This window comes from Perca fluviatilis, chromosome 13 (genome assembly GCF_010015445.1).
Source record: "Perca fluviatilis chromosome 13, GENO_Pfluv_1.0, whole genome shotgun sequence".
Taxonomy (NCBI): domain Eukaryota; kingdom Metazoa; phylum Chordata; class Actinopteri; order Perciformes; family Percidae; genus Perca; species Perca fluviatilis.
In genome coordinates this window covers 22,613,617-22,640,459 of record NC_053124.1, presented here as the reverse complement: position 1 = coordinate 22,640,459, position 26,843 = coordinate 22,613,617, and the positions used below count along the sequence as shown (strand labels likewise).

The following is a 26,843-nucleotide window of genomic DNA, read 5'->3' as shown; positions in this document are numbered from 1 at the left end:
TCTGTCTGTCTTGTTGTGTGTCTGTCCAGGGACACACTAGAGGGAAAGAAAATGAGAAGGAGACTGACACAAATAGACAATATATGTTTTTGATTTGTCCTCTGTGTGTGAGAGAGACACACACAGAGAAAGAGCAAGATAATGGATGCTACAGACGTAGCTGTTACAAATGTATGAGATGATGTTTACAGATCTCCTTGATGTATGTACATCTTTTGGTGTGCTTGTGTGTGTGTCTGTGAAAAACCCATTGTGCTTAAGATGGTATTGATCCTGCTTTAGACAGGAGACAGGTGATATCAGCCCCCTGGTTGTTAAATACGTTGATATACACTCAGCGACCAGAGACAATGTACAGTAAATAAGAAATCTTGTAAAACATCTTACAACCAGCAGTGCTTTTTATGACTACTCATTACAAGTAAACGGCAGCACTCTGACTAATGGTGCCCTGATCGCTATCAGCTGATATTCAGTATTTTGTTTTTAGAGTTGCTGATCAGAAATAACAATTGTAAAATGGGTAAGGTGAATACATAAATGTCACACAGATAGAAAGTGTTTATACTGCCTGATCCATTACGGCTAAAGGATCTCCAACACGTGCCGTTTACATTCCTGTCCAGCCCTACATAGACTTAACATGCAGTAAAGTAATATTTGGGTTGCTAGTATCAAGTTTAGGAGCTTAGTATTTGGTTTCTTACTGCACAGAATGTCATCCAGTGTTGTGAATGCAGATATGAGATATTGCAGCTATGTGACTGAAAGAGATGTAAAATGGTCTTTTGTGATTTTTAAAATCTGCTCTGTCAAGAAGGCAGTTAAGAATTTTGAAATAAAGAACATCTGACCAAAAAGACAATTAGAACAGGTAATGAAACTCTGCTTAAAGTTAATAGACAATCTTCGTGGACTAGCAGTGTATCATTTTAAAAGAAAATAATGGAACCTTACAAATGAGGAAAACATGTTTTTACAGCATGTCTTTTGCAGACACTTCCTATAAAATCCTTTGAACAGGAAATATCTGATTCCTTTAAAACTGATGAGTATCAGCCCTAAAAAACCTGATCAGCGCATCTCTACAGCCATTTTGCTCTTCCCTATTGCTGCAGGTTATAATATCCAACATTATTGCCTATCTACACTGTTGCTTTAAACCGGTGCTGATATATCGCTACCTTCAGGCCGTGAAAATGCCCTCGTTTCCAGCGAAAACAGCCTGTGGCAAAGAGAAGCTCACACGCCTATTCCTCATCTTGTAATGTTAATAATAATGATACACTTAATTCATACAGCATTTTTAGAACAAAGCTACAAAGTGATTCAGGTTGGGGGCCCTGATGTTGCAATGCTGACCACAAAACATCTGTACTGTTTAGACATTGTACACAAACTCTCTAACAGCCTGGTCAGAAATAAGAATGTTGTATTAATGATGAAAAGTTTTCAAAGTGAATGTGCTGTGGTGGTGAAATGTTAAGGTCGGGGCGCCAGGAGAGAGGCACATTAAAAGCCTCAAGAACGTCAAACAATGACTGTGGCTGTATTCCACCCAAACAAAGCATCACTTGTGTCGTCCACATGAAAGATGACCCGTGCTTGACTCAACACGTTCCTTGCTGTATTTGACAGTTGGTTTCTCCATGTGAGGTTCTGTGGTTTGGATACTGATGCTGGTGTGCATATGTTAGTGTGTTTTGTGTTAAGGTAAATGTGACACTGCAACACGGCAGGATACTTGAAGAGGTGCTGCGGCTCTGCGCCACAATTCGAGTAATCCTGCTCAAGCTTTAGCACTGCAAAGACATTTCTCCATCTCCAGTGAAACAGACACAGACGTAGCTTATTGGTCTGGAAAGCCTGGTGTTAAGAAAACATCTGCTGATGATTGAATGGTAACTATATACAGTACAGAATGCCAGGAACCCCTAACACTAAAAGCTTGCCCACCTGAAGGGTGTCGATACTGAAACTGTATCCGTTGAAGCCACAGAATTACACACACTTACTGGATATTGTGTATTGGTCTTTGTCTGTCATCCATATTTATATGTTCCTGCATGATCTGAATATGTGGGTATGTGCTCTTATTTATCTTGTTCTGTATTTATATATAGTGTGTAACTTTTTGATACACACTATGGGTCACGAAAGGCTTGTATCATGTGGACGCGACGACAGTTTTGTTGTCATTACTTAGAATTCCTCACGGGGAGCGGCAGAAACTACCCACTATAGCTTTAAGGCTAACAATAGCCACCCACAACTTTTCCTTCACCTACCTCAACTGTGACCACAGTTTTCAGATGCCCTCAGGCACCTTTCTATTCGGGTAAGCCCGAAAAAGGGAGCCAGTATCCTGGGTCTTTCACTCTAATCCACAGCATGAATCCCTCCTTGGGGCTATCAGACTACAAGGGCTGCCCTACCATTACCAACACAGTCTGTCTACAAGACCCAACGTGCCATAGACTAAGTCAGGAAGTAGTAGTGCATACTTTTGAATAGCAATAAATGAAGCCTCACAGTTGACATTGATGCAGATAGCAGCTTATCTTGTCCTTCACCATCATGTTCAAATTTGAAATCTCATTTTTGTAATGTTTTTGAAAAAAGCTTAATTGCAAACCAGACAAGAACCTACAGGGAAAAGGGGATTGTTACTGTGAAAATTAAGCAGCTGAGGGGCTTCAACAATGTATGTTAACAGATTAGCATGTGGAGCCAGATATGGATGGAGGATTTCTCACCTCTGGCAAAGATGTTTATCTACTGTGTTTCTATTTGTACTCCACAATGAAATGACAACAAGAGGGATGATGGATCAGTCTCCCGCCACTTATTGATTCATTTGTCTGTCAATCATGTGCAATATCTCAGAGGATGCAGATTGAGTTACAATAAAATGTTTCATCACTGAAATCAGCATTTTCAAAATCACACCAGTTGGCACGCAAGGTGCTGCAGGCTACAAGGCTGATTATGACTGTAAAATGCTCATAGTAACAAGGTTATTATCAAAAAGAAACCACTAACTTGAGGAGGACAAGATATTTGGATGGATTTGTAGTGTGTGTGTCTGTGCGTGTGCGTGGGGGATAAGGATGCTAGATGGAGCATGTAACAGTATTTGACATGTGTTCATGGGAGGTCCATTCCTCTCCACGCTCGGATCAACCATTCTCTGACTGCCTTTTGAAGACAAATGGCTCATTTCACACTCAAGGATCTCTCCAGAATATTTACCCTATTTACAAAAGCAAAAAAAGATGAAAAATCAAATTTAAAAAACAACAACGGAGCAAGCTAATAAAGCCTGTCCACCAAAGCAAATCAGTTTTGGTCTCAAAATGTATTGCTGCTACTATCGCAACGTTTTCCGAGGTAATATCCAAAAGCTTATAGTGAAAATGCAGCAGCTCAATCTCTCTATCAGTCACCCTGTGGCACTGCAACAATATCTCTCTTATATGAATGCAACTTTAACCCTGAACAGACGATTTCTTTGCTGGCACGGGCACAGTAGCTGCAGTTGTACTCTGAAAGGGCAGTAGAGAAGAGAGAGAGACAGAGAGAGAGAGAGAGAGAGAGAGAGAAAGAGAGAGAGAGAGGCAGGAGGGGTGGCACGAGTCAAAAACAGGGAGGCATGAGAGGGAGATGTATAGAAAGAAGTAGAGAGGGAGTGAGGATGGGTGGATGGGAGAGAGGGATGAAAAGATAAAAAGAGGAGAGAAAGAGCAGCGAGAGAAAGTCAAGGACGACTGTAGCCCCGTCTCAAATTCTGCCTCGCCAGTCAAATCCATGAGCCCAACATAATGTTCCCCTTCTGAATCCGCGAAACATTTTACGCGGAGAGATGGGTATCACACAGTGCACCGATTCACCCCCATCCGATGAGGGCAGATAGTTATGGTTCAATTTTAAGAGACCCAGCAAGCATCTATTGAAAGCCGAAGCCAGGGAGAACTGGCTGGGGTTCAACGGAAAGGAATTCAATAATTCACCTTCAGTGTGTAAGAGCAATGCACTCCAGCAAATACACACTTGAACATACAGTTCACAGTGAGGAAAAGGGAAAAAAAGGAGGATGGATAAGTCATGGGGAAAGACAGCAATGCTACGCTTGGCTGGCACTGCAGCTACTCCGGCCCTCTTTGGCAGTATGAAGTAAATTTAAGCGTCTGCTTGATTGATGACCTGTACATAAGTGAGATTTACCATTAAGAATGTGTTTCTGTACTCAAACAATATGTGTGTTTAGGCAGTTGTGCAGCAGAGTGTGAGCTGCATGTGTGTATTTGTCTTAAGGGGCATTTAGTTCTCAAGTTTTCTCCTTATCTACAAGGTTTGCTGACTTGCGTAACACTGAACAATTCAGAGCGCACAAAAGGCAAGCGGTCATGCTGTTCTGACATCCCATGCCTAAACTGCCAAACAGAGCATAGCATTAGAAGATCTGAGACACAGTATGAGAGAGGAAGAGAAAGGGAAGACAAGTGATAAACAGAGGGGAAAAGAAAGAAGCTGCAACCTCATCTAGCTGTCCACTTTAAAAAAAACATTGTCACTTTCTATCATGTTCCATGGCGAGTGCATCTCGCCCATTAATTGGAGATAAACAAATTTTGAAAACTGTTCTCTCCTCACTCTCTCTGCCTACCCTTCTAACAAAGTGCCGGCTCCTCTGCGGGGATGAAGTCCAGTCTTATATGGATGGACTTGTCAAACTTAATCTAGTCAGATAAAAAACACCTTTGCCGAAGCGGTACAAGCTGAAATGCTCTCTGTTTACTGTGCAGTAAGCAAACTTTGGGTCAAGTTGTTCTCAACTTCAACATAGTTTGATTTACTGCCATTTAATATATTATCTTATATATATATATATATATATATATATATATATATATATATATTTTTTTTTATTTATTGTTTGACACTATTTCAAGGAGTATTCAATGAGTTTAAGCTCACAAAGGTACTGGGAAGCTGAAATAAAGAAAAGCATGCAGTAACATAGCATCAGCAGCAGCTAATTCGTTTTTAACCATGTCTCGCTCTACCGACCCTTTACATAACTGTACAAACAAGCTAAATTTGTCCTAGTCAGAGCTACTGTACTTTTAAGGTCAGGAAATCATTTCTTAGTTTCGTAGAGTTTCTTTATCCCAGACAATTTATCATGATTGTCGTCATAGCAGGCATTACTAGTTGGTGAGTTATTTCTTAGGCTTAAGTAGAAAGTACAGTTAACTCCAAATAAGCATAAAAAGCACTACTGTAGCTTTCACTGAAATATCAAAACCAACAACAGTCAGTAATATACCTCACTTAAGGATGTTATTAAGTTATATGATCCCATAAACAACAGAACCTGGTCTTTTAGATGTTTAAATTTAGTACAGTTTACCCATATATATTAGTTAAATGTCATGTACATATATGTCCATATACTGTAGCGACATACGTAATTTGTACCTGAACGATTCTCGTCATCTCTGTGACTAAGTAATATTTCACTAAGGCGCTGTCAAAACAAAAAATCTCACAATGCACTGTTCCTAATTTAAAGATGAGAAAACTGTTGTGTGACTCTACATCTGGCAGTCATGATGCAAAACTGATTAGTGCGTAAGTGTTCAACGTTACAATGTAACTAACGTTATTGTCCCTAAGGCTGAAGTTACTGCATAGCGATCATATACGTATCATATCATACACGTATATGAAGATGTAGCCATAGGCGCTCACCGGATCTGCTGCAGTTGCCTGGTTTTGGCAATTTAAGCATTATCTAGCAGCCGGTAAAGCTGAGGTTGGCACGGGTTACCATGGTTACGCGTCTCCAAATGTAAAGTAGGCGTACGGCTCAGTGTGTCCAAAAAGATACATACTACTGTTATTCACACAAAAGTAAGTTGAACAATAGTATACATGTTGATGTATGTAGTGCATAGTATATACTGCCTTGGTGACCTCATAGACGTTTGACATTCGGTTTCTTATTGCAACCTCTACTGGTTAATGTTTGGTAGCAGTTTAACCTACATCGCTACTGTTTTGCTAATATGACATTTCAGGTAGCCTACCTGTAACCGCTAATTTACTGTTGGGCTGGCTGTCGCACCTGTCTGTTCTATTCTACACATCCTGACATCTGGCTGGCTAGCTGTGACCCTTTTCTCTTCCATGCTCGACCGCCTACATATTGCCCGGACACCAGGAGCGCCATTGCGCTCCATCGGTTCAACACGCGACACATGGTGGAACAGGCCAAACTGCAGCACAATCAATTGGTTTTTAATGCTTTGAGTAGGCCCCCGAGCTCTTGAAGCTAGCAGGCTTGGGTAATTTGATGTGATTCACTGAGCTGGTGGCAGGCTGTGTATGTGTAAGGGGCGGTCTACTGTGTATGTAGCTGGTAGTGGATATGAGCGTGGGTCATAAAGGGAGACAGATTGGTAGCTATGATCCAGTGATGGTGGTGACAGCTGGGGTTAGCAAATAGCAGCCGTTTGGTGACAGAGAGAGCCACTGGAACACAATGGGGACGGGGCCATGGGGACGCATATGGCAACATGGCTACTTCTGGCATGAAGGCATGATGAGATGAACACCACAGTGCAATGTGGGTACTGGCTATTGGCTACTGCCAATGGCTCCAAGAGGCCCCATGGCATAAGGCTGGAAGATGCATGGCTGTCCGGCAGCCGTACGGGCTGGTTGGGAATAACCAGTATGGACCACACATATGGCACTACATAACACATAGAGTGCACACAAACATGTATCAGGCAAACGTGCACAGTTACACAAACATAGACAGTGAGGCAGCGCATGTTCTGTCTGCCTACTGACTGACAAACCATAACAACACGTGACTATAGAGTCTGAGAATATACCAGAAGATGAAGAAAATGGTATGCACATTTAAATAAACACATGCATTGGTAGATAGTCTAGATGCACGGACACAGTACTGTAGAGATAAATGTATGTGTATGCAGAAGCACACACACTTGCACTTACACAGCACTGCAAATACTAAGCAGTTAAACTATTAGAAATCTCTGCCATTTATTCACCTTGTAATAATGTCTACCACCCATGTCACTGTCACTCTCACAAAAGGCAAACTCTGCAGCACAAATTGTTAGCTTGTTAGTGAGCTAACTTTAATCCTGTGTGAAACAAGCATCACCAAGAAAGTGCAGCCTTGACTGCAAAGATAGCAAGCTACAGCAGGGGAGAGAAGGCTGGGTGAGTTAAATACTGTTTGGACAGGCAGGAGGTCGCGTGGCTGAAAGACAAACTGAGTGGCTTAGAGGGCAGCTGCAGTTGGGTATGGTGTGTGTGTGTCTGTGTCTGTCTAGCTGGTGGCCTGCTGTGACCAGATTACATGTTCACTGTCCCACAGCAGGAGTAGAAGTGAGATGGGTAGGACTGAGTGGCAAATGACCACAGCAGGGAGCCACGCAGCTGCTTGAGCACTCCTCTAGTGAGGGAGTGCTGGACCATCAGCTGTAGAGTCCAGTGTTTGCCAATTTGTTCAATCACAGGGACATGCAAGCAGGTGACTATTTGAATCAGGCTAACAATGTTATTGACACTGTCATGGTTACTTAAAGCAAAAATAATGTTTTAATGAAAGTAGCAACTGAAACTGCTCATAGAGTTATTTCTATTTTCTGGTGCCTATCAACATTTGCATCAAATTAAAATTTGCCTTCTTGGTTAACTCCAGCCAACAACAACAAAACAAACAAACAAAAGAAACATTTTGAAGCTGGTGATCAAATTACTATATATTGTTGAATAATGTCTATAAATCTTACAAAACAATTACTCAGATTTTTCTAATTATTATAAGGCTTTAATGTTGATATTTACCAACTATTTTGTGTGACATCTCCAGTTTTGTAGTTTCTAAAGTGTGTGTTTCAGCATTTAACTTCTCTGCAAGATATTACCCAAACATTATAAATCCTAATAGTAAGGTAAGGTATAGCTGCATGCATATTCATTTAAATCATTAGTATAGAATATTGAAGTTTAAGGCTACAGCATGAATTTAATTATGCAGCTGTGTGATTCATTAAAGGTAACTTTAGCAAAAAATAACTCATGTTACCCTAAGGAAGGATCAAAATAACTTACTGAATGAGTAAACACATATCATATCTACATTCTTATTATGTACTGTACTTTAATGCACATCATAGTTGTATAGCTCACTTTTACAATAATATGCTTCACTTTACTGTATGAAATACTCTGTATTGTAGTTCAGGGCCCTTTAAGTAAGATGCCTATTTAGCTAATTTTTGTTTGTGGAACAGTGAAACTGTTTCACGACTGTAAAGAATTAAATACACGTGCCCCTGTCTGGTTCAGTGCAATAAAGAACAATGTACACTGAGTGTGCTTCAGGGGCCACAGAAAGCCTCAAGCAGACATTAAAGCCTCTGGCAGAATGATTAAAAACCTCTAAGCAACAAAACGAGAACACTCATGGAGCTCGGATCAACCTTAAAAAACAATTTACTAACCCAATAATGCTCTTTGTTGCTACAACATCCCAAATCTGGGATGTATTCCAAACAATGCTTTTGGCACGTTACAGAAAAATCCAAAAGATAAATATAAACATTGGGCTATTAGAATAGTTAAAATCTTCTTGAAACATAGGTATTTGGTGTCTCACTTGTAAATCAAGACTGAAACATCCATCAAATTTCACCAGAATACAAAATAGTTTGTTATTGAGGATATTTTTTGCAGACTTGGTGGACACTCAGAAAACCAATTTTCTGTACTCTTCAACTAGGATTACTGAATTCCATTGGATGCAATATAACTACCTAAGTTCTACTGTGGCAGACTGTGTTGTGGTGAACTTAATTTAATTAATATTAATTAGCAGCCCAGCCCAGCCCTGTCTGTTGTCTGGGCTGGTAACCCAGAGCAACAGTCAACAGCCTGTCTGTATTGTGCTGTGGTCTGGTCAATTATGCTGAATCGCTTCCTGGCACATCCAACACCTATAAATTCCCAACCAAAAAAACAAAAACTAAATGTGTTTGTATACTTAGGAAAGATGGAAACATGTGGTTATCAGAATGGGATAATATGTTTTTATAGAGCTGTGTATAGTAATTGCAGGATAAAAATGCTGTAATCATTTAGCTATAAGAAGTTTTCATGTGGTACTGTAATGGTATATGCATGTATACAATTTTCAACATTAAAACTGCAGCAGAGGAAGAATGTGGCTTAAACATTTCCAGACAGAATCTATTTTTCTGATCATATGTATTTCTGTAAATATAAAAAAAAATCCTCCATGTTGTAAACTATTTTCAGCACGAGTTCCTCCTACAACCTTTCAACAACTCTTGTAAAACACTGTGCAGAAAGGAGAAACTGCATACATTTTCAACTAAGGGTGGGTCCCAATGGGGAGTCAAGGGCAGCTACTGCAGGTAAATGGTAGAGTACTTACTGTAGGTTGCATAACATATTGTTGATGAGGCATCCATGACGTACTCTGGACCTGAGGAGAAACACATCAAATGTAAAAGAAGGGTGACAATATAAACTTTCCTCTATCTCGGTCAGATCCAAGTAGTATCCCACATAAAGCATTGACGCTGTTTAAACATTCACAATATGTTCAAATACTCTTGAGTCTGGAGGTTTTTAAAGTGATTGCACTGGTTTTAATGCACTAAAATGGCTGAACCTTACCCAGATTAAGTTGTGCCAAAGAATTACAAAAAGAATTTGAAAGTCTGGAGGCAGCAAATCTCCCTCCTGCCTTCTCATTATTGCCAACAGTATGCCTTGTGCACGGAGCCCTTAAATTAGGTTCCTTCTCTATTATAATAATAATATTAATGCCGTACCCAGTGCTGTTGCAAGAGTGGTGAATCATTATGAAAATTCGAGGGACAGACAGCTAGAGAGAATCCATTTCAGAAGGATTATTTAAAAGTAAAAAGAAAAAGTAAAAGGAATTTGAGAGCGGTGGACAAAACTTTTCTTTGTTTCAGAGGTATGCCAAGCTATTACTAGAGGAAAACATTTATAGACATGCATATACACAAATGTGGATTAGAAAGTTAAAGAAACGGTGAAACAGTGACAGAGACAATGATCAAGAGACTGGTGGAATGGAGGAACAAACAGAGCTTTTAGATGTGCTGGAGAGAGGAATTAGACAGCTTGTAGCAGACAAACACACAGGCTGGCCACTGATCCTGGTAAAATGATTAGATTAAACAAAGACAAACATGGAATAATCTGCTTTAAGAGCAATCAATCCTCTTTGCCAACCCAAACGCGTGATTTGGATCCACACCTAAACAAGCTGGATATATCATAACATGAAGCCAAGTCTGTTTGTTTATACATGGCAGTATTTGTTCTCCCTCAGCGGAACGGGACAGCAGACAGACACAGAGAAAGCTAATTTTTAATCACTTATCTTCATGCAAGATACTGCATGACCAATCATGTGATTTATTTAATAGAGAGACTAAACTCTTGTCAGACTTAAGACCCTTTACACTGTGTGACTTTGGGCTGTCCCAGAAGAATGTTGACAATCTTGAGAGAAACGTGGTGAAATCTTTAGTTGTAAACTCACTCACGGCCGATTTAGAGCTTTGGTGGCCAAAGACACGATAGTGTTGAAATGTAGGAACAAAAATGTGACGTTTGCAAACCAGCCAATGAAGCTAGTGTTGTGCTAAACACATATTTACTGTTTTTGTCTAATTCCATTGTAGAACTCCAATTTACCAGACATTTCTTGCACCATCTGACATGCCTCAAAAGTGATAGCATAAAGTCTGACAGAGATTGTGAACCTGATTGATATTAGACCTATCTTGCACACTGTCCGCAGTTTCAGATGAAATTAATAGTTTGCATGGGTAGAAAGTAGAAGTAAGAACAGCAGATGGCTACCTTAGATGCTACTGACTGACTACTACTGATAACTGGGTATAACTGGTGTATAGCTATACAGTACGTTCAGTGTGAGTGAACGGTATAATGTGCATGACCTAAGAAGCTCCCTACCTCTGGCTCAACTTCACAGCTTGTGTTACTGTTTAAAACAGCCTGCCAACTTATAAGCCAAAAAGCCGGTCAGTCAGCCGTTCAGTCGAGGGGTCAGCCAGTTGGCCACCCATCCAACCAGTCGCAGATAAAGCCAAACAACCAGCCAGTTAGCTAGTTAGCAAGCCAGCCAGCCACATATTTAGTAAGACAGTGAGCCAGTCAGCAGAGCCAGTGATGTAAACCAGGCCACGGCTGGCTGGCGGCACTAGCTGAGATCTTGGTAGTGATCTGGCCCGTGCTGGCTCCTGTCATGTGGATCATCAAAGCTGTTTTTCCAGGAAACAAAGCCAATCATCATTCAAGCTCACCAGAGGCTGGCTTGAAAGAACACCGTAACAGTGTTATTGGCATGGGTCATTTGCAGATTTGATAAATCAATGCCACCAAACTAGTAGCTCAAAAAAATATCCCCTCAACATAAACATAAAAGAAGGAATGGCATGTACAGTCATTTCTATGCACTTTTAGATTTTCATTACAAAGGCAATAGTTTTCCATCATAAAAGGAAGTGATTTCCTTTTGTCAGCCATATGTGGCTGCCTGGCTTGTCTTCTCCTTTTCTTTCTCCTCTGTCTCTTTGTACTTGAACAGAAGATGAAGGACTCACCTTCCTGCCGTGACTGGCTGAAGGGCAATATTACAGGAAGCAGTGGCAGAGCTGCCCGATATTGAAACTGTGGGGATTAATATTCCTCAAAAGCCTGGCCATTGTTTTTGATAAATCAATTTTGGAAGCCTTCCGAGAGCGGATTAGAGACGCGCCCTGGCCCAATTTTCTCCCTCCTCCTCTTTCCCCTACCCCTCCACTGCAGGTACCGGACCAGAGTTTTAATCAAGCGTGCCTCAAAGACGGGCAAAGCAACCTTCAGCAACACCTCTCCTCTGCCCCCCCCCCCCACCGAGCCATCACCATCACTACCACCCGTACTATCTGTCCTCCTCTCCCTAGTTGTCTTTCTCTCCATCTGTCCCTTCTATTTTCCCCATCTATCCTTCATCTCTTTTCTCTTACTCACTACCCTCGTCTGTCGGCCTCTGCATACCAAACAGAGCCGATGTTAAATGATATTGTCTGAACGAGAGGGCACAGTGGCAGTGCCTCTTGATGTTAAGATTCGGTAAAGGGGGCTGCGTGAAATGCGCAGTGATGGAAAACGGTTAACGCTCTTGACATCTCACATAGCCAATTTCCACGTTCCTGTTCTGTTCTCTTTCATTACTCCACAGATCACAGCCGTGAGGAATGTGGAAATTCACTTTGGAAGAGGAAGCGATTGTATCCAAGTTAGTAAAAAAAAACAAAAAAACCTGCTTTATTGCGTTGGCAGCTGAGGGAGGACAAAAGAGGTCAGGAAACTAGGAGGGAGGAAAGTGTTTGTTTTTCCTAGACACTTTCATTCTTGATGGGTGATTTTATTTGTTTCTACCCTGTCAGCCTTTTTTTATCCCTTTTTTTTCGTTGCTTGTTTTCTGATGCCTGTTGTGTTTGTCGCCTACGAAACAGATGTCATCGAGCACAGCTGGAGCGGCGAAGAAACGATGAGAGAAGAGAGAACCTCACGCTGGGTTGCAGCCCGCCCCCTCTCTTCCAAACCCTTACACAAAGCAAACCCTCATATTAAATATACTGTACACATACAGCAATCTACCCATAATGCAGTGCATTATGGCCCACCTGATATGTGGAAACGGGGGAAGCAGCGATGAAGGGCGTGATGGAGGTCTGTGCAATCATGCGGTTGGTAGCGATGCTGTAAGGCGAGGAGTAGAACCTGAGGAGGGACAGAGAAGGAGGGAGAGGGAGGGAGAGAAAGAGGGGAAGGAGGGTGGAGAAAAGAGAAGTGGAAAGGAGGTAAAGAGTAAAGGAGAGGAGAGGACACAGCAATTAGTTTGTCATTATAGGTATATAGGTACATGGAACATGATGTTAACATGAAATTCTGTTACCTTATTACAAAAATGGGGTATTAACTGACAGATCTGTGTGTTTCTCTGTCTATATAAGAAAGAAACACTTGCAAACTAGAGCACACACACAGACACACACAAACACACTGTCGATTTATCCAGCAGCTTGTTCAGAGCAAACACACGGCCATATATTGTATTTCGAATGCCACATAAAAGTTTCATGAAGTGTCTTATAGCGTTCTCAATTGAAAAGTCGGGTTTTATCACATCAAATTGAGCTTTGTCATCGTATAAAGTAGGAGGTTGTATGGTTTTTTTTTTCAACGTGGATTCATGTATTAAGGCTACACTGTACCGTCCTGCCTGGCTGGCTTAAGCAGCACGCTTATAGGCTGAGCTTGTGGAAAACTCAATGCATTTCAAGAAGGTTTGACATGAGCTGCAGAGAAGTGAGGTGGTCTGCTTCGCTACTTTATCTCATTGCTGAAGGTTTATAGCAACCGAATGTCACTGTGATCCCTAGGGAGGCTAAGTGAAATGTCCAATAGTCTCTGTCACCCTAGCTGAAGATCATATTACTGGCCGAGGATATTAGACAAGTTATGTACTAGGTTTGACGACCCCACATTCCATTTCAAGATGAAGCATCAGCTCTTCATATTGTGTGTTACATTATATTTCAACCCACATGTTCTGTTTGGAGTCCTGGAGGCCCCAGGCCCACCTTAATAGCTTAAAACACAAACACACACAAACACACACACACACACACACACACACACACACACACACACACACACACACACACACACACACACACACACACACAAACTGTATTATCAGCTTGATAATTCATGGATAGCTATAAACAGGATTTGAAACTGATGATAATTTCAGAAGTTCACTACAGAAAATGCATTTACCAGCTGTAAAACATGGTTAAAGCATAACTCTCGCCAAAATGCAACCTAGGGTCTTTTTGTGAATGTACCTGAGTCAAACTTTCGTTTAAAAGCATATTTAGGACGGAAGCGGCACTTTTAAGATTTACCGTATTTTCGTTTTTCGGTCAAATGGCCTCTAAATAGCTATTTTTAAAACACAAAGAAGGCTCGACACAACATGAAACTATGCTCGAAGTATCACCAGGAGCTCTACATCTTAAACGAAAGCATGGACTCTTGTTGTTTCCAGCCACTACCACCTCGGCAGTCAAAACGAATCGATATCCGAATGCAAATGAACAGACTCCATATGAGGCTCCTTTTTCAACTACAAGGTCAATATTGTTTTTCAATAACGACAAAACAACGACTTATCCGTGCATTTATATGGAACTAAGCTTTAGGAGCTTTCCGTTTTTACTCTCCTCCCTGTTATGTTGCATTCGGAAATCGATTGTTTTTGACTGATAAAATGGCTGCGGCCGGAAACAACAACAGCTACGGTGAGTTGTTCAAAACCTTTCTTTTTAGTAAACTCTGGGTACACAATCAATGTTGTCAATGCTTTCGTTAAGGTGTAGAGCCCCTGGTGATACTTCGAGCATATATTATGTTGTGTTGAGCCTTCTTAGTGTTTTAAAAATAGCTATTTTGAGGCTAGCATAAAAGTGCCCCTAGCACTCCCATTCAAAAGGCCATTTGACTGAAAAACAAAAACACGGTAAATCTTAAAAGTGGCGCTTCCATCCTAAATATGCCTTTAAACGAAAGTTTGACTCGGGTACATTCACAAAAAGACCCTAGGTTGCATTTTGGCGAGAGTTACGCTTTAAATACTGTCCTTTTTATGTAGCTCTACAACTCCCAAATAAATCGATTTTAAATGATCTTATTGGAGTTTTACAAGAGTTACTTCACAAGAGGTCAAACAGGAAATTAAACTTCTCTGGAGTTTAAATGACCCCAAACATGAGTAGCATCACTATGTTGGATGATGTATTGTAGATTTCTTATGACATTTTGTCAAACAATGTTTATGGACAACCCATTAACTAGTAAAACATGAAACATGTCCAGAGTTGGTAATAATGTTTTACATGGTCATTTCTATATTTTGTCTCGTTCATCAAATGTGTAAGCTCATATTATGGCAAAGGGAAGCGTTACCACTTCAAAAAATAAGCATTTCTACATGTTGGGTTTTAATTAGGTCTGAAGAAAAGAAAACATATATTTGAAGAGAAAAAGAGTTATTTGCTGCTCTCCTATTAAAGTATACAGTTAAATGTATTCAAATATTAATGCAAACTACAAAATGTAAATTCAGTCCCACAATAGTATATATATATATATATATAGGGGTCATTTGCATCATAATTATATTTTGAATTCAATCCCATTGCCCCGTGAGCCCACCACCCACAGGGACATGCATTGGGGTCAGGTGCATTTTCAGCTGGGCGGAAGGCAAAGGTGGGGACTCAGCGCTGCTGAACCCTGGCATGGCAGACTAGTTCTAATAGGAGTTGTGTTTGGGGGGGGTACAGCAGGAATATGCAGTACTGGGGCTGTTGCTAAAAGCTGGAGAGAGAGCTGTGTCTGTATTTTTGGCATGAAGTCAAACACTTTTCAAAGGGAGATGGGCTCCACCAAGGTTGTCCCTTGTCACCGATTCTGTTTCTGATTTCAATAGATAGGATCTCGACCTGTTGTCTTCATCAGACCTTGACCTCCAGCACACACTGGGGCAGTTTGCAGTCAAATTTGAAGCAGTTGGGATGAAAGTTAGCACCTCTAAGTCTGAGGCCATGGTTCTCTGCTGGAAAACGGTGGATTGCTCCGTTGGGGTTGGGAGTGAGTTGCTTGGCCAAGGGAAGGAGTTCAAAAATCTGCCAGACTTGAGACTAAAAATGCAGCGTGAACCAACAGGTGGGTTGGTGTGGTGTCAGCAGTAATGCAGGCGTTGTACTGGACTGTTTTGGTGAAGAAGGATTGATTTACCAGTCAATCTACATTCCAACCCTCACCTACTGTCATGAGCTTTGGGCAAGGGGATAAGCGAGCATCCGCAAAGTGAACCTCCTATGGAGACATTTTGATGCGGACAAGCCATCACCTGCTGTTAGCATTCCATTGACTGACATTCATTTTGGTGTCACTTTGACAGCGAATAACTTTACATCTGAAGCGTTTAAAGACTCTATTTGTCCGTTGTTTATTTCTAAAGAAACACAACAATGTATAAAAGGCTCCATTACCTTGTTTCTCACGTTATGGCTCCGTAGCAGACGTTTTTGTAAAAATAGGCTAACGACTGTGTCATAACCACGCGACTTTCTGTCGCAAATTACCGTATAGTACAGGAGAAGGTCGCAGGCAGTTTCGACTTACATTGCTGTTTGAGTTTAATTACTAATGTTAACTAGCAATTTAGTTAGCAATAATTAGCCTGTGTCCATGTTATCTCCTTACATATACCTACGCTCTCGGTCTCTGCAAGATTGGGAATGATTGAGATTTCTCTTGGCACAGCTACCAGAAGACTTACAACTTTCAGACACGTTGCTCACGTCACATCTACGTTGTCAAGCTCAGTTCGAGGCTGCGCAGTAACGCTCAGCCCTCACCGGCAAAGTGCTTCTAATAGCCTTCACTGGTCTCTGTGGAAGTCTACGGCGCTTTGTCCATTCATTTTACTGTCTATGGCTTTCGGTAGTGAAAAAAGTGCGACTGTGGATACAAGCAGCCAAAATGAGTTTCCTCCGTAGGGTGGCTGGGCTCACTCTTAGATAGATAGCACAAGGACCTCAGACATCCGTAGGGAGTTCGGTGTATAGCTGCTGCTTCTTCACGTTAAAAGAAGCCAGTCAAGGTGGTAAGGGCATCTGATCATGATGCCTTCTGGGCGCCTTTACTTTAGAGGTTTTTCAAATGGTAGGAGACACCGAGATAGACCCAGTACACTCCAGAGATATTACTGTATATATCTCATCTGGCTTGGGAACCCGTCAGAATCCTCCAGGAGGAGCTGAAAGACGTTGCTGGGGAGAAGAGACGTCTGGACTACCTCGCTTAGGCTGCTGCCACCACGACCCGTATAAGCGGCAGAAAATGGATGAATGGACAGATAGATAGCCCAATTTGCACTTGAATTTTGATGTACCAATAAGCAGTCTGACAAATGTGAAGTGGTATTTCTGTTTTACATTTTTTTTGTTTAACTGCATTTTTATTTTCTACTTCGCATTAACATATGAATTAAATTGACTCTAGACTTCTACTTTATTTGCGAGCTGATTCACTATTTTTTTTAATTTTCTACATTGCATTAGCACTTGAATAATTAACCCTTTTCCCCTATTTTCCTGGATCATGATCATTAAGCTAAAGTTCTGGTTGAATATATTAGGAGTGAATCATTCCTTTTCCCAGCAGGTCTGTTACTTAACACAAATATCTGTAGGATTACAATTTGGTGGATTTGCATCAAAGCAGGCTTTCACATGGCAGGCTGTGTGTAATGAGTGATGCTATTCATCCAGTTTTTTAGTTGAGATTGACTCAGAGTCACTTGGGGATAAGTGGTTGAGGAAACGGGGAATGAGGAGCTTCCTGTGAATGACTGAGGCCAGAGGGAGATAGAGGGGAGCCTCAAGACTCTCCTTCCTGTCTCAGTACTGTGGGGAAAAATACAACATGTTGCCGGGTCATTTATTTCCACAGCTCCATTAGGTCATGACATAAAGACACAGAAACACACACGTACATTAAGACCCAAACCCACGTAAACACAGACCAGCTCACTCAGCTACCTTATGCCATTTCTCACCCGACCCTACAAATGAAAACCGATATTTGAAGTCCATATAGATTGTCCTAATCAAACAGTAACAAAGTGCAGCCACTACATTAATCTTTATCTATGGCAGTGGTATTGAATGGGGTCCTATAAGCCAAGAAGTGAGTGTATTAGTTGGTGCCAAGGATGGATTGACCGTCAAGCTCTTACCCATTCTGCATTGCAGCGGGATCATATGTTAACGCCATGCCAGTCTGAAAGAGAAAAGAAAATACAGGAATAATCACAAATTAAGAGAGTTGGATCAGAAGAAATATGACATGACATCAAACTGCAACAAGGGAAAATGTGACAAATGAAAAGACATAACAAATATAATTTTTATTATTTTAATAATTATTTTAATTATATTTTTAATATGATTATTTTTCTGTATTTTTCTTTTAACTAATAAAATAATTGCTCAATGTTTTAGAAAATGTGCTCATTTGCTTTTTTTTTTGAGTAGATAAAAAGAGTGGTTTTACATTTAATTTTTAGTACAAATTAAACGTCTTAAATAGAGAGCTGTAGAGGCGCTGGTAGACAGCTTATTTTTTTAACCTTTGGACAGAGCCAAACTAGTCGTTTCCCCTGTTTTCCAGTCTGGCTTTGTCTAGATAAGATTAATATGTTGGTCTAAGTGGAATAGTATATAAACATTGGACCGCATTCAGTCACTGTCTGTCGCCTGTGTGTTATATTGTGCCGGTATGTTCTGAATGTCTCTGTCAATATGTTCCTGCACCAATGTCACCAAGATAATTCACTGTACTTTTATTGTACTTAGGGAATAATGCGATTTATACCCTGATTCCTTTTGTTCAAAACTAATTTAAATCAAATCAAAATCAACTCATTTTCAATTTGAAAAAACTGACCAGTGTCAAAGCCAATGTGAGGAAAAGCTAAGAGAACTAAGAGAATTAGTATTGAGGACGCCTCTTTTTTCTATTTCAATCACGTACAATCATGTATTTATGAATGAGAGGGAATAAAGAAATGCCCTTTGGAGAGAAAAGGAGTGAGTGGAAAACTGAGTTCTTTGTCTGCTGATGGTGTGTGTGTAAGTGTGTGTGTGTGAGGCCCTCTTAGAGTCCAGGAGAGAAACCTGTGCGCCGCAATCCGTCATCTGCATTCCTGAAGGTTCTCTCCCGGAGGAGAGCTAATCCGATTTCTTTTAACGGTAGGCTGCTGAGGACGGCAGATTTCATCAGCACGCACGCACGCACGCACGCACGCACGCACGCACGCGCACGCACGCACGCACACACACACACACACACACACACACACACACACACACACACACACACACACACTCTGTCTCTCTCTCACTTCGCTCTCCATCTATCTTCTTTCTTTCTCCATCATCTTGTGTTCTCTTCCTTTCTCTCCCTACCTTCCACCATCCCTCATCTCTTAATCTACCCTCCTCCCGTCTTTCGGTACCACTTCTTTTGCCCTTGTTCCTCCAGAGGGCTACCTACACTGAGCTATACTGGTAAAGGAATATTGGCTCAGAGGAGCAAGGGGGATCAGTGAGCCTAAACCAAACACACAACAGGGAGCAAAAACAGAGACTCTATACCCAATGAATAGAGATGTGTGGACGCATGTGTGAGTGGCGGTCAGCCTTTGTGTTTAATTTCCGTGAGAGTGCATTTGCACAACTAGTTAAAAAAGGCTTTCACATTTCATGTAAAGCTGTAAAAAATGAAAAGGACTTGCATTACAGTAGACCTTGTGTTGCTTAAATACATTCAATGTTGTGTATTTTCACCTTCAGCATTTAATAATGTTCCTGTCTGTGAGTTAATATGTGCAAATGTCTCTGTGCGTGCATTTATACACTCTCTTTACACTAAATGTGAGACTGCATGTTTGTGTGTGTGGGTGTGTGTTCACATGCGCGGTAATAGCCGTGGCAGCTGTCTGGTGAGGCTGATAACTCCCCTAAGTGCTGCCCTTGGTTCCATGTGCTGATGAATTCCACAGCAGAGAAGCTCCTGACCGGAGACCCTGCATGGCCAATGACTTACTCAATGCATTACTGATGCAGTCAGCTTTTGGCTCTGCCTCAACAAGGAGAAAGGAAAAGACAGACAGTCTATGTATGTTTTCTTGACTAAGCGTGTTTCAAGACAAAAGAGAAAAAAAACAAAAACCTTGATACTATACAAGTCCTGTGAACAAAGCTTGACCCTGAGAAAAGCTGCCACGAACAGACCAGGCTTTCAAACAGGGAGTAGCTAAAGTATGCATGTTCATTTTGTTGCATGCTAAACCAAGTTACAGTTCCTCACTTCATTCAGTAAGTATGATGATTTAACAGAAAATGTCTTCCCAAAGATTTTAAATTTAAGAATGACTCTGTGGCTGCTGCTTGTAGTCAATCATTAATTCAAGTTTTGCAAGTTGTAAATAATGATCTTGTATTAAGATCTTTTCATCTGTGCTTTTGGGTGTACAAAATCCATTTTGTGTTACTAATTCATTTTCAATACAAATATGAATGCATTTTACCATACCAATTAAGCAGCTTTAAAAAAATATTTGGTACATGAACTGTAAGCATCCATGTGTTCAACACACAGATCCTGAAAAAGGGTGGGATGACGGCAGCCTATATTAGGCAGCTGTAAGGACACCTGTGCTGTACTGTTCTTATGCTGGAAAACTGAACCGAGCCATCGTATCTTTGTGGCCACACGCACGCACGCACGCATGCGCACAAACACACACAGACATCTGTCAGGATTTCACACAGAGTGGAAAGCCGGATGTTTTTTTCATCTTCACTTATTCCTCTAGAGTAGGTGCTTGAGAAGTGTGACTTTGAAAGTTTTTGTGTGTATGAGTGTGTGTTAGTGAAAAAGAGCAGGGAAGTGAAAAGAGAGCGAGAGAGAGAGAGCGAGAGAAAAGAATGAGCACCCATGGCGCTCATGTCTGTCTGCATGTGTGCAGCAGAAAAAAATTCAGTAACTAATATGTTTGTCAGCATGAGACAGCACTTTCTAGACACCCACTTTGGGTAGTTTACAAGAAAATCTGTCATATATTTCTCAATCCTCACCATCAGCAAACCCTGCAGCACTCAACCCCTTGTAACTCCTGACTGATCATGCAATGTGTTCCCTCTCTCTTTCTTTCTCTCCCTCCATATGTTGCTGTGGGATCTGGGAAGACTTCAAACACGGGGAAGGAGAGATGGCAAGAAGGACAGAGCGCTTAAAGAGAGGAGAGTGAGAGAAAGAGGACTGGCAGAGTGAAATATACTGTAGACAGAGAAGGTAAAGAGACATGGAGAGAGAGTCATGGATGGCGTGGGATGCTGTTCCCCTTCATCTGTCTGCCACGAGGAGCGAGGTGAGGAATTGCCTCAGCTTTGATAAATGGACTAACATGTGATGCCTATCTCCCATCTTCCCATGCCCTGCCTGTACAGCTGACGCACGCAGTGTGTTCATGCACACACGCACACACTGAGGACTCCTTCCTCAGTAAAGGACAATAAGTAGTCCACAAGTACTGCCTACCTAATTTGCTTATTGAGATCCTATCACACTGTGGGCAGAATGGAGATAATGAGAATGCTTATTAATACCAGGTGTGAATGCAAAGACCTACTGTGTGTTCAGCTATCAATATCCAGTATCTGATTGCATGTTCATACAAGGTTTAAATGAAGTCTCGTCCTTTAACCCTAATGTTAATAGTCTCTGCTATATGCCAAGCATTAAAATCTCAACCTAAACTTAACCTTATTCTTTGAACTGTTGATCACTATTATCGATAAGAAAGACACATGTAATATTCTAATATAGGGTATAATACTCCTTACCCTCCTCATTTTCTTTCTTTTCTCTCCCTACTGTATATATGATGCCATTTATTTATTTATTCATTTCATGTATTTCTGATAATAAGGCTCTGTACACTTAGGTCTAATACATAATGATGAAGCCAAGCTTTAAGTCACTAGACCTTCATCAATACACATCACAGAGCTCATAATGATATCAAATAGAGCACACCTGTGCTTTTTAATGCTAGTAAAAATGAGAAATGATATGCATAAAACATCTTCTGATCATCTGATCTTCCCAAAATACTAAGTTATCTAACATGGGTTGAAGAAAAGAACATGCTGCAGGGTGTGGAATAGGAATATAAATATTTGAATTAATGAATTTGTTTCAAATGGCAACCAATAAAAAGTTGGAACTAAACCAAAAACTAGAGATAGTCCGATACCATTTTTCCTTCCCGATACCGATTCCGATACCTGAACTTGCATATCAGCCGATACCGAGTACCGATCCGATACCAGTGTGTCATATATTTTATTATGTTTTAACAGCTGTATACTACTATCCCTGTATGGATGTGTACGCTTTCTATATTTGTTGTCAGTCTGGCTCAGGTTAAACTTGTAAAACATGAACAAACACAAACAATGAATGCCACAGAACTTTCTTTTATTCTCCAGTTTGTCAGTTATAACGGAAAAAGAACATAAATAAACTACTTTAACGTGGATTTTCTTTAGGGCTTTATTACGTGGTATCGGATAGGTGCATGAACTCCAGTACTTCCCGATACCAGCGTTTTAGGCAGTATCGGAGGCGATACCGATACTGGTATCGGTATCGGACCATCGCTACACAAAAAACATAAAAAATTAAACCATATATCTAAACTGAGGTCCTCTCATCTAAACAATTCTAACCCTAGCCTCAATTTAAATCCTAACATATAATTCAAATATTCTCTGTGGACTAAAATTACCTCAATTTGTGAAAAAAAACACACACACACACACACACACACACACACACACACACTTTAGACTCAGATTTGAGGCGGTGTGAGTGTCACTTAGAATAAACAAGAAACATCACTGCTGCTGCCACAAGAAAATTTCGTGCAACAACAAAGCACCGTCACTCCGTCTCTTTCCTTTCTCTCTTGCTCTGTGAAATGAAGCTGCCTTTAATTACAGTCAGAAACGTTGACATCTAAACGATTTGACGGAAAACAGTAATTGTGAGTCTACTTGTGCCATATTGGGGGGTTAAAGAACACAACAGGACGTCGCACACGTGGGCCATTTCAGTGACACTCCCACACTGCCGACACCACCCTGCAGAAAATTGCCAGATCCCCTTTTTGTTATATGAATGCAGCATGGTCACAGAGTAATGTGAAACATGGGGGGGGGGGAGGTGGAGGGGAGAAGAGGGGGATAATGCAGAGGAGGGATATCTCTCTTACTGAGACAAGAGGAAGAACTTTAAATTGAGATGAAACAGATGTTAGCTGTAGCTAGAGATGGACACACAGACCACGAGAGGGCCTCTGACTGAACTCTCCAGAAACTCTTGGTCTCTCAGTCCCTCTCCTTTTCCCCGGGATTCTATGCTAAAGCCTCAGGATACGCTCAGATTTTTCACTTAAAGTGCTCATATTATGCTTTTTGGTTTTTTCCCTTTCCTTTATTGTGTTATATATCTTTTTTGTTTACACTGTGAAAAAGCCCAAAGTCCATCCCAAAGGGACTTACCATCTCCAACAGAAAACACTGTTCACCAACAGCTCTATTGTAGTCCAGACTTTACTTGACGAACGTGCGTCACTTTGTAACACACGTTATGATGCTCGCCTAGCTGCTAGCATGGTACGCCCTCATACTCTGCTTCTGACTGGCTAGTAGTCCTTACCTAGTTACTGCGCATGTGCGACTCCCAACGAAGATGGAACAGAAGTGAGATGCTTCACTCTGTAGCTAAAACGGAGAGCTCAACACACAGGGTGAAAAGAGGAGCTGCAACAGTGTGCAGTACAACAAAAAACATGGTGTTTTTTGAAAATTAGACCATATAAACCTATTCTGATATAACCTCTAAATGCAATTATGAAGCTGAAAATAAGCATAATATCAGCACTTTAACTTGAAACAGCTTCAAATGGCGCAATTGGCACCGTCCTGGGAAAATCCCTCTCTAGTCGCTTCTTTCTATTGACTTAGTATGCAATCCCGCCACCTCTTAATTTTTGCTTTGTGTTCAACACACAGTTAAGTGTGCGTCTCTGCCTTTTGAAGGTTAGCTTGTAGATTCATTTCTTTTGTCATGATGATGATAGCCCAAATCATATTGATAGCCAGAGGGTATATGTGTGTTTCTATAGTATGTGTTTGAGTCCAACCCTGTCTGCTTAAACCTACATTCATATAAAATTGATCTGCATTAGCAAATACATTATTGCTGCCTGGATTATGTTTTTTATCCAAATAAAGAGGAATGCTTTCAAATTTAATTTAATAAATAAATACAGCAAAAGGACAAAAGGGGTGTTTTCTCCATTTTGACAGTGTTGGATTTTTTCCTTTATCCTTATTACACACACACACTCATACATACACAATCAGCTCACTCTAACTCCAGTCAACTGAGCTGACCCTGTCAATGTGTGGGCCTGTGAGGGGATGTAGCAATGTGATTTAGGTTAAACACGCTTCACTGGCTTACAGGGGTTAGGGCTGCTGAACATGTGATGGACAGACACAAACACACACGGCTAGTGTAGTACTCCACCAGTCCCTTCCCAACACATAAACACACACACACACATAAACACACACACACACACACACACACACACACACACACACACACACACACACACACACACACACACACACACAGACAGCAACTCTACCACCCACACACAGAGCATGTGTCTTCTGAAGGACAAACATTTCATCTGCCCTGGTCTCCCATACCTTGCAGTTTCAGCACAACTGTCAGCCTCACTGAATGTGTGTGTGTGTGTGTGTGTGGGGGGGGGGTTCACTCTATTCTATATAGTCCAGTCTGAGGCACTTGTATACCCATCTCCTCTGTGTGTCCTTCCTAGTATAGCTAGTTGGTAGACTACGAAGCGATTTTAACCTTGCCTCCACATGTTGCTAATGAATATGTTATCATAGCACTGTGTCCAATATATGGTTTCTGATGTATGGCAGGAATATATGTGTTCAGTGAGGCGTTTGGCTTGAGATGCAATTTATGTGACAGTGCCTAAACATCCGGGGGCAGTTTGATCAATATCTGGGATATTTATTTATTTTTTTACAGCGTTATACCTTAAAGTAAATACAAATGACAGGCAGTAATGGTTTACATAAAGCCGGATGTTGGCAACTTCTCAAGGGGCCTTTTGAGCAGGGTGGGGCCTAAAGTTATTAGAAATACCATTACCTCAGAGGTAACTGCCTTGTTTAGAGCATCATCATGATGCAATGGAAAAAGTTTAGTCGACTGTAACACCTGACTCAATGCTAGAGACCGTCCCAAACAGAGATTAGGATAAATCTGGTAAATTGACTTTGTGATAACAATAGTTTCGTTAAATTGTAAATGATGATTTTTCTTGGACAAATATTAATATTACTGTTGTAGTGCACCAACTTTCTACAGTTGATAATTTACTCAATTACTCACTTTTTTTTTAGAGATTTAGTATGCGTTGAGATCTGCAGCTTGCATGTATGAAAGATTGTTTTTCAGTTGTGTGAGAGTAAATAAACGCTTTTTACTTCTGTGACATGTATAGGGAGGACAGCTTCATTGGTGTATCTTACCTCGCCTTCTCTGTGCCACGGCCTCCCGTTCTGAGGGTACTTGCTCTGGCTCTGGCGTTTCTTCTGCCCTCCGTCGGCAAATTTGCACAGCAAAGGCTCCGTGGGGGCTGCAGAGAGAGAGAGAGAGAGAGAGAGAGAGAGAGAGAGAGAGGGAGAGGGAGAAAGGACAAAATCACGTTAGGAGGTCTTCCTCCTGTGACCCATCAGAAGGACAGAGGCCCTTTTGAACTGTGTCACATTTCTCTTCTTCTACCATCGGATCCCTGTCTCTCCCTCCTCCCTCCCTCCTCTCTGCCCTCCTATGGAGCTCCTAGAAAAATTCCCAGGCCAACGATGTTGGCAGGCCCTTGCTACCCCAGCCCAGGCTGGCAGCCCATGAAAGAGCATCGCAGGGTATTGTTGAAATAATAATCACAGTAATCGCTCTTGTAAATACCTCTGAGATGGCAATGCAGGACCGCTCTGTCAGCCAAAGCTTTTTTCTAGAAGGCGTTCCTGATGCGTAATCCCTCCATGTTTTACTTTAACAGGCATATTCTTTATATTTGAAATGTTAAGCCTTTTCCCACTCCACAACAATCAGTGCAAGCGTCTCACTTGGGGTGTGTTGTTTGAGTAGAGGCTGTCATAGATGTCAATGTTGCTGTTCTCAGAGCGAACACTGGAGGCACTCTACCCATTTCTGACACGATAAGAACAAAAGTAACAGAGGACTTGACACAAGATCCCTCAATACAGCGCTGGCAAGTGTCAATCATCAACCAGCAGGAAAACAGCGCATGAAATAGCTGTTATTAATGTAATTAAAAAGAAAAAAAGAAAAGCCCTCTGTACTGATACCTCATCTAAGCTACCTCTGTATCAACAGCCTTTTGTATGCATAATCACTGATAAAAGGTTGATGAAAGTGTTGCCATGACCTACGCTGCTATAAAGATAACTTTTCAAAGGGCACTTTCTCACACTTGAGCTGCAGGTGAGCACCAACAAAGACAGAAATGGATTCAGGTAGAGGACTCTTCTGATGAGATACTGTAGAGAGAGATAGAGAGAGAGAACAAATCTGAAGAAAGACAGGCTCAGTGAAAGAAGATAGTAAAAGAGTGAGCTTTTCTCGTGAGAAACGGGTGGCTCTCTTGGCTGGGGATCTGGGGGTCTTAACAGTGTCCGTCCCCTTTTCAGTCTGCGTCAGCGAGATCGGAATCTCTTTGGAAGCAGACTGTGGAGAGATGAGAGAGGGGAATGGAGACCGTTGGATAAACTAAAAGAAACACAGGGGTGCAGAGAGAGTGAGAAAAACAAGACACACACACAAAAATGGGAGAGTGAAACAGATAAGAGAAACAGGTGAGCGACGGTGGGAAAAACAGA

General features: G+C 41.2%; 1 protein-coding gene across 8 annotated transcripts in view; it reads right to left on the bottom strand.

Annotated features, from left to right (window-relative positions):
• Positions 1-26,843, bottom strand: part of rbms3 (RNA binding motif, single stranded interacting protein) — a 296,046-nt gene that overhangs the window by 20,601 nt on the left and 248,602 nt on the right. For all 8 annotated transcript variants that reach the window (XM_039819879.1, XM_039819886.1, XM_039819878.1 and 5 more), the window contains 4 exons: positions 25,473-25,579; positions 17,996-18,039; positions 12,807-12,903; positions 9,506-9,556 (listed from right to left, as the gene is read on the bottom strand). In XM_039819879.1, the coding sequence (XP_039675813.1) occupies positions 9,506-9,556; positions 12,807-12,903; positions 17,996-18,039; positions 25,473-25,579 (299 nt within the window). The remainder of the gene's footprint in view (positions 1-9,505; positions 9,557-12,806; positions 12,904-17,995; positions 18,040-25,472; positions 25,580-26,843) is intronic.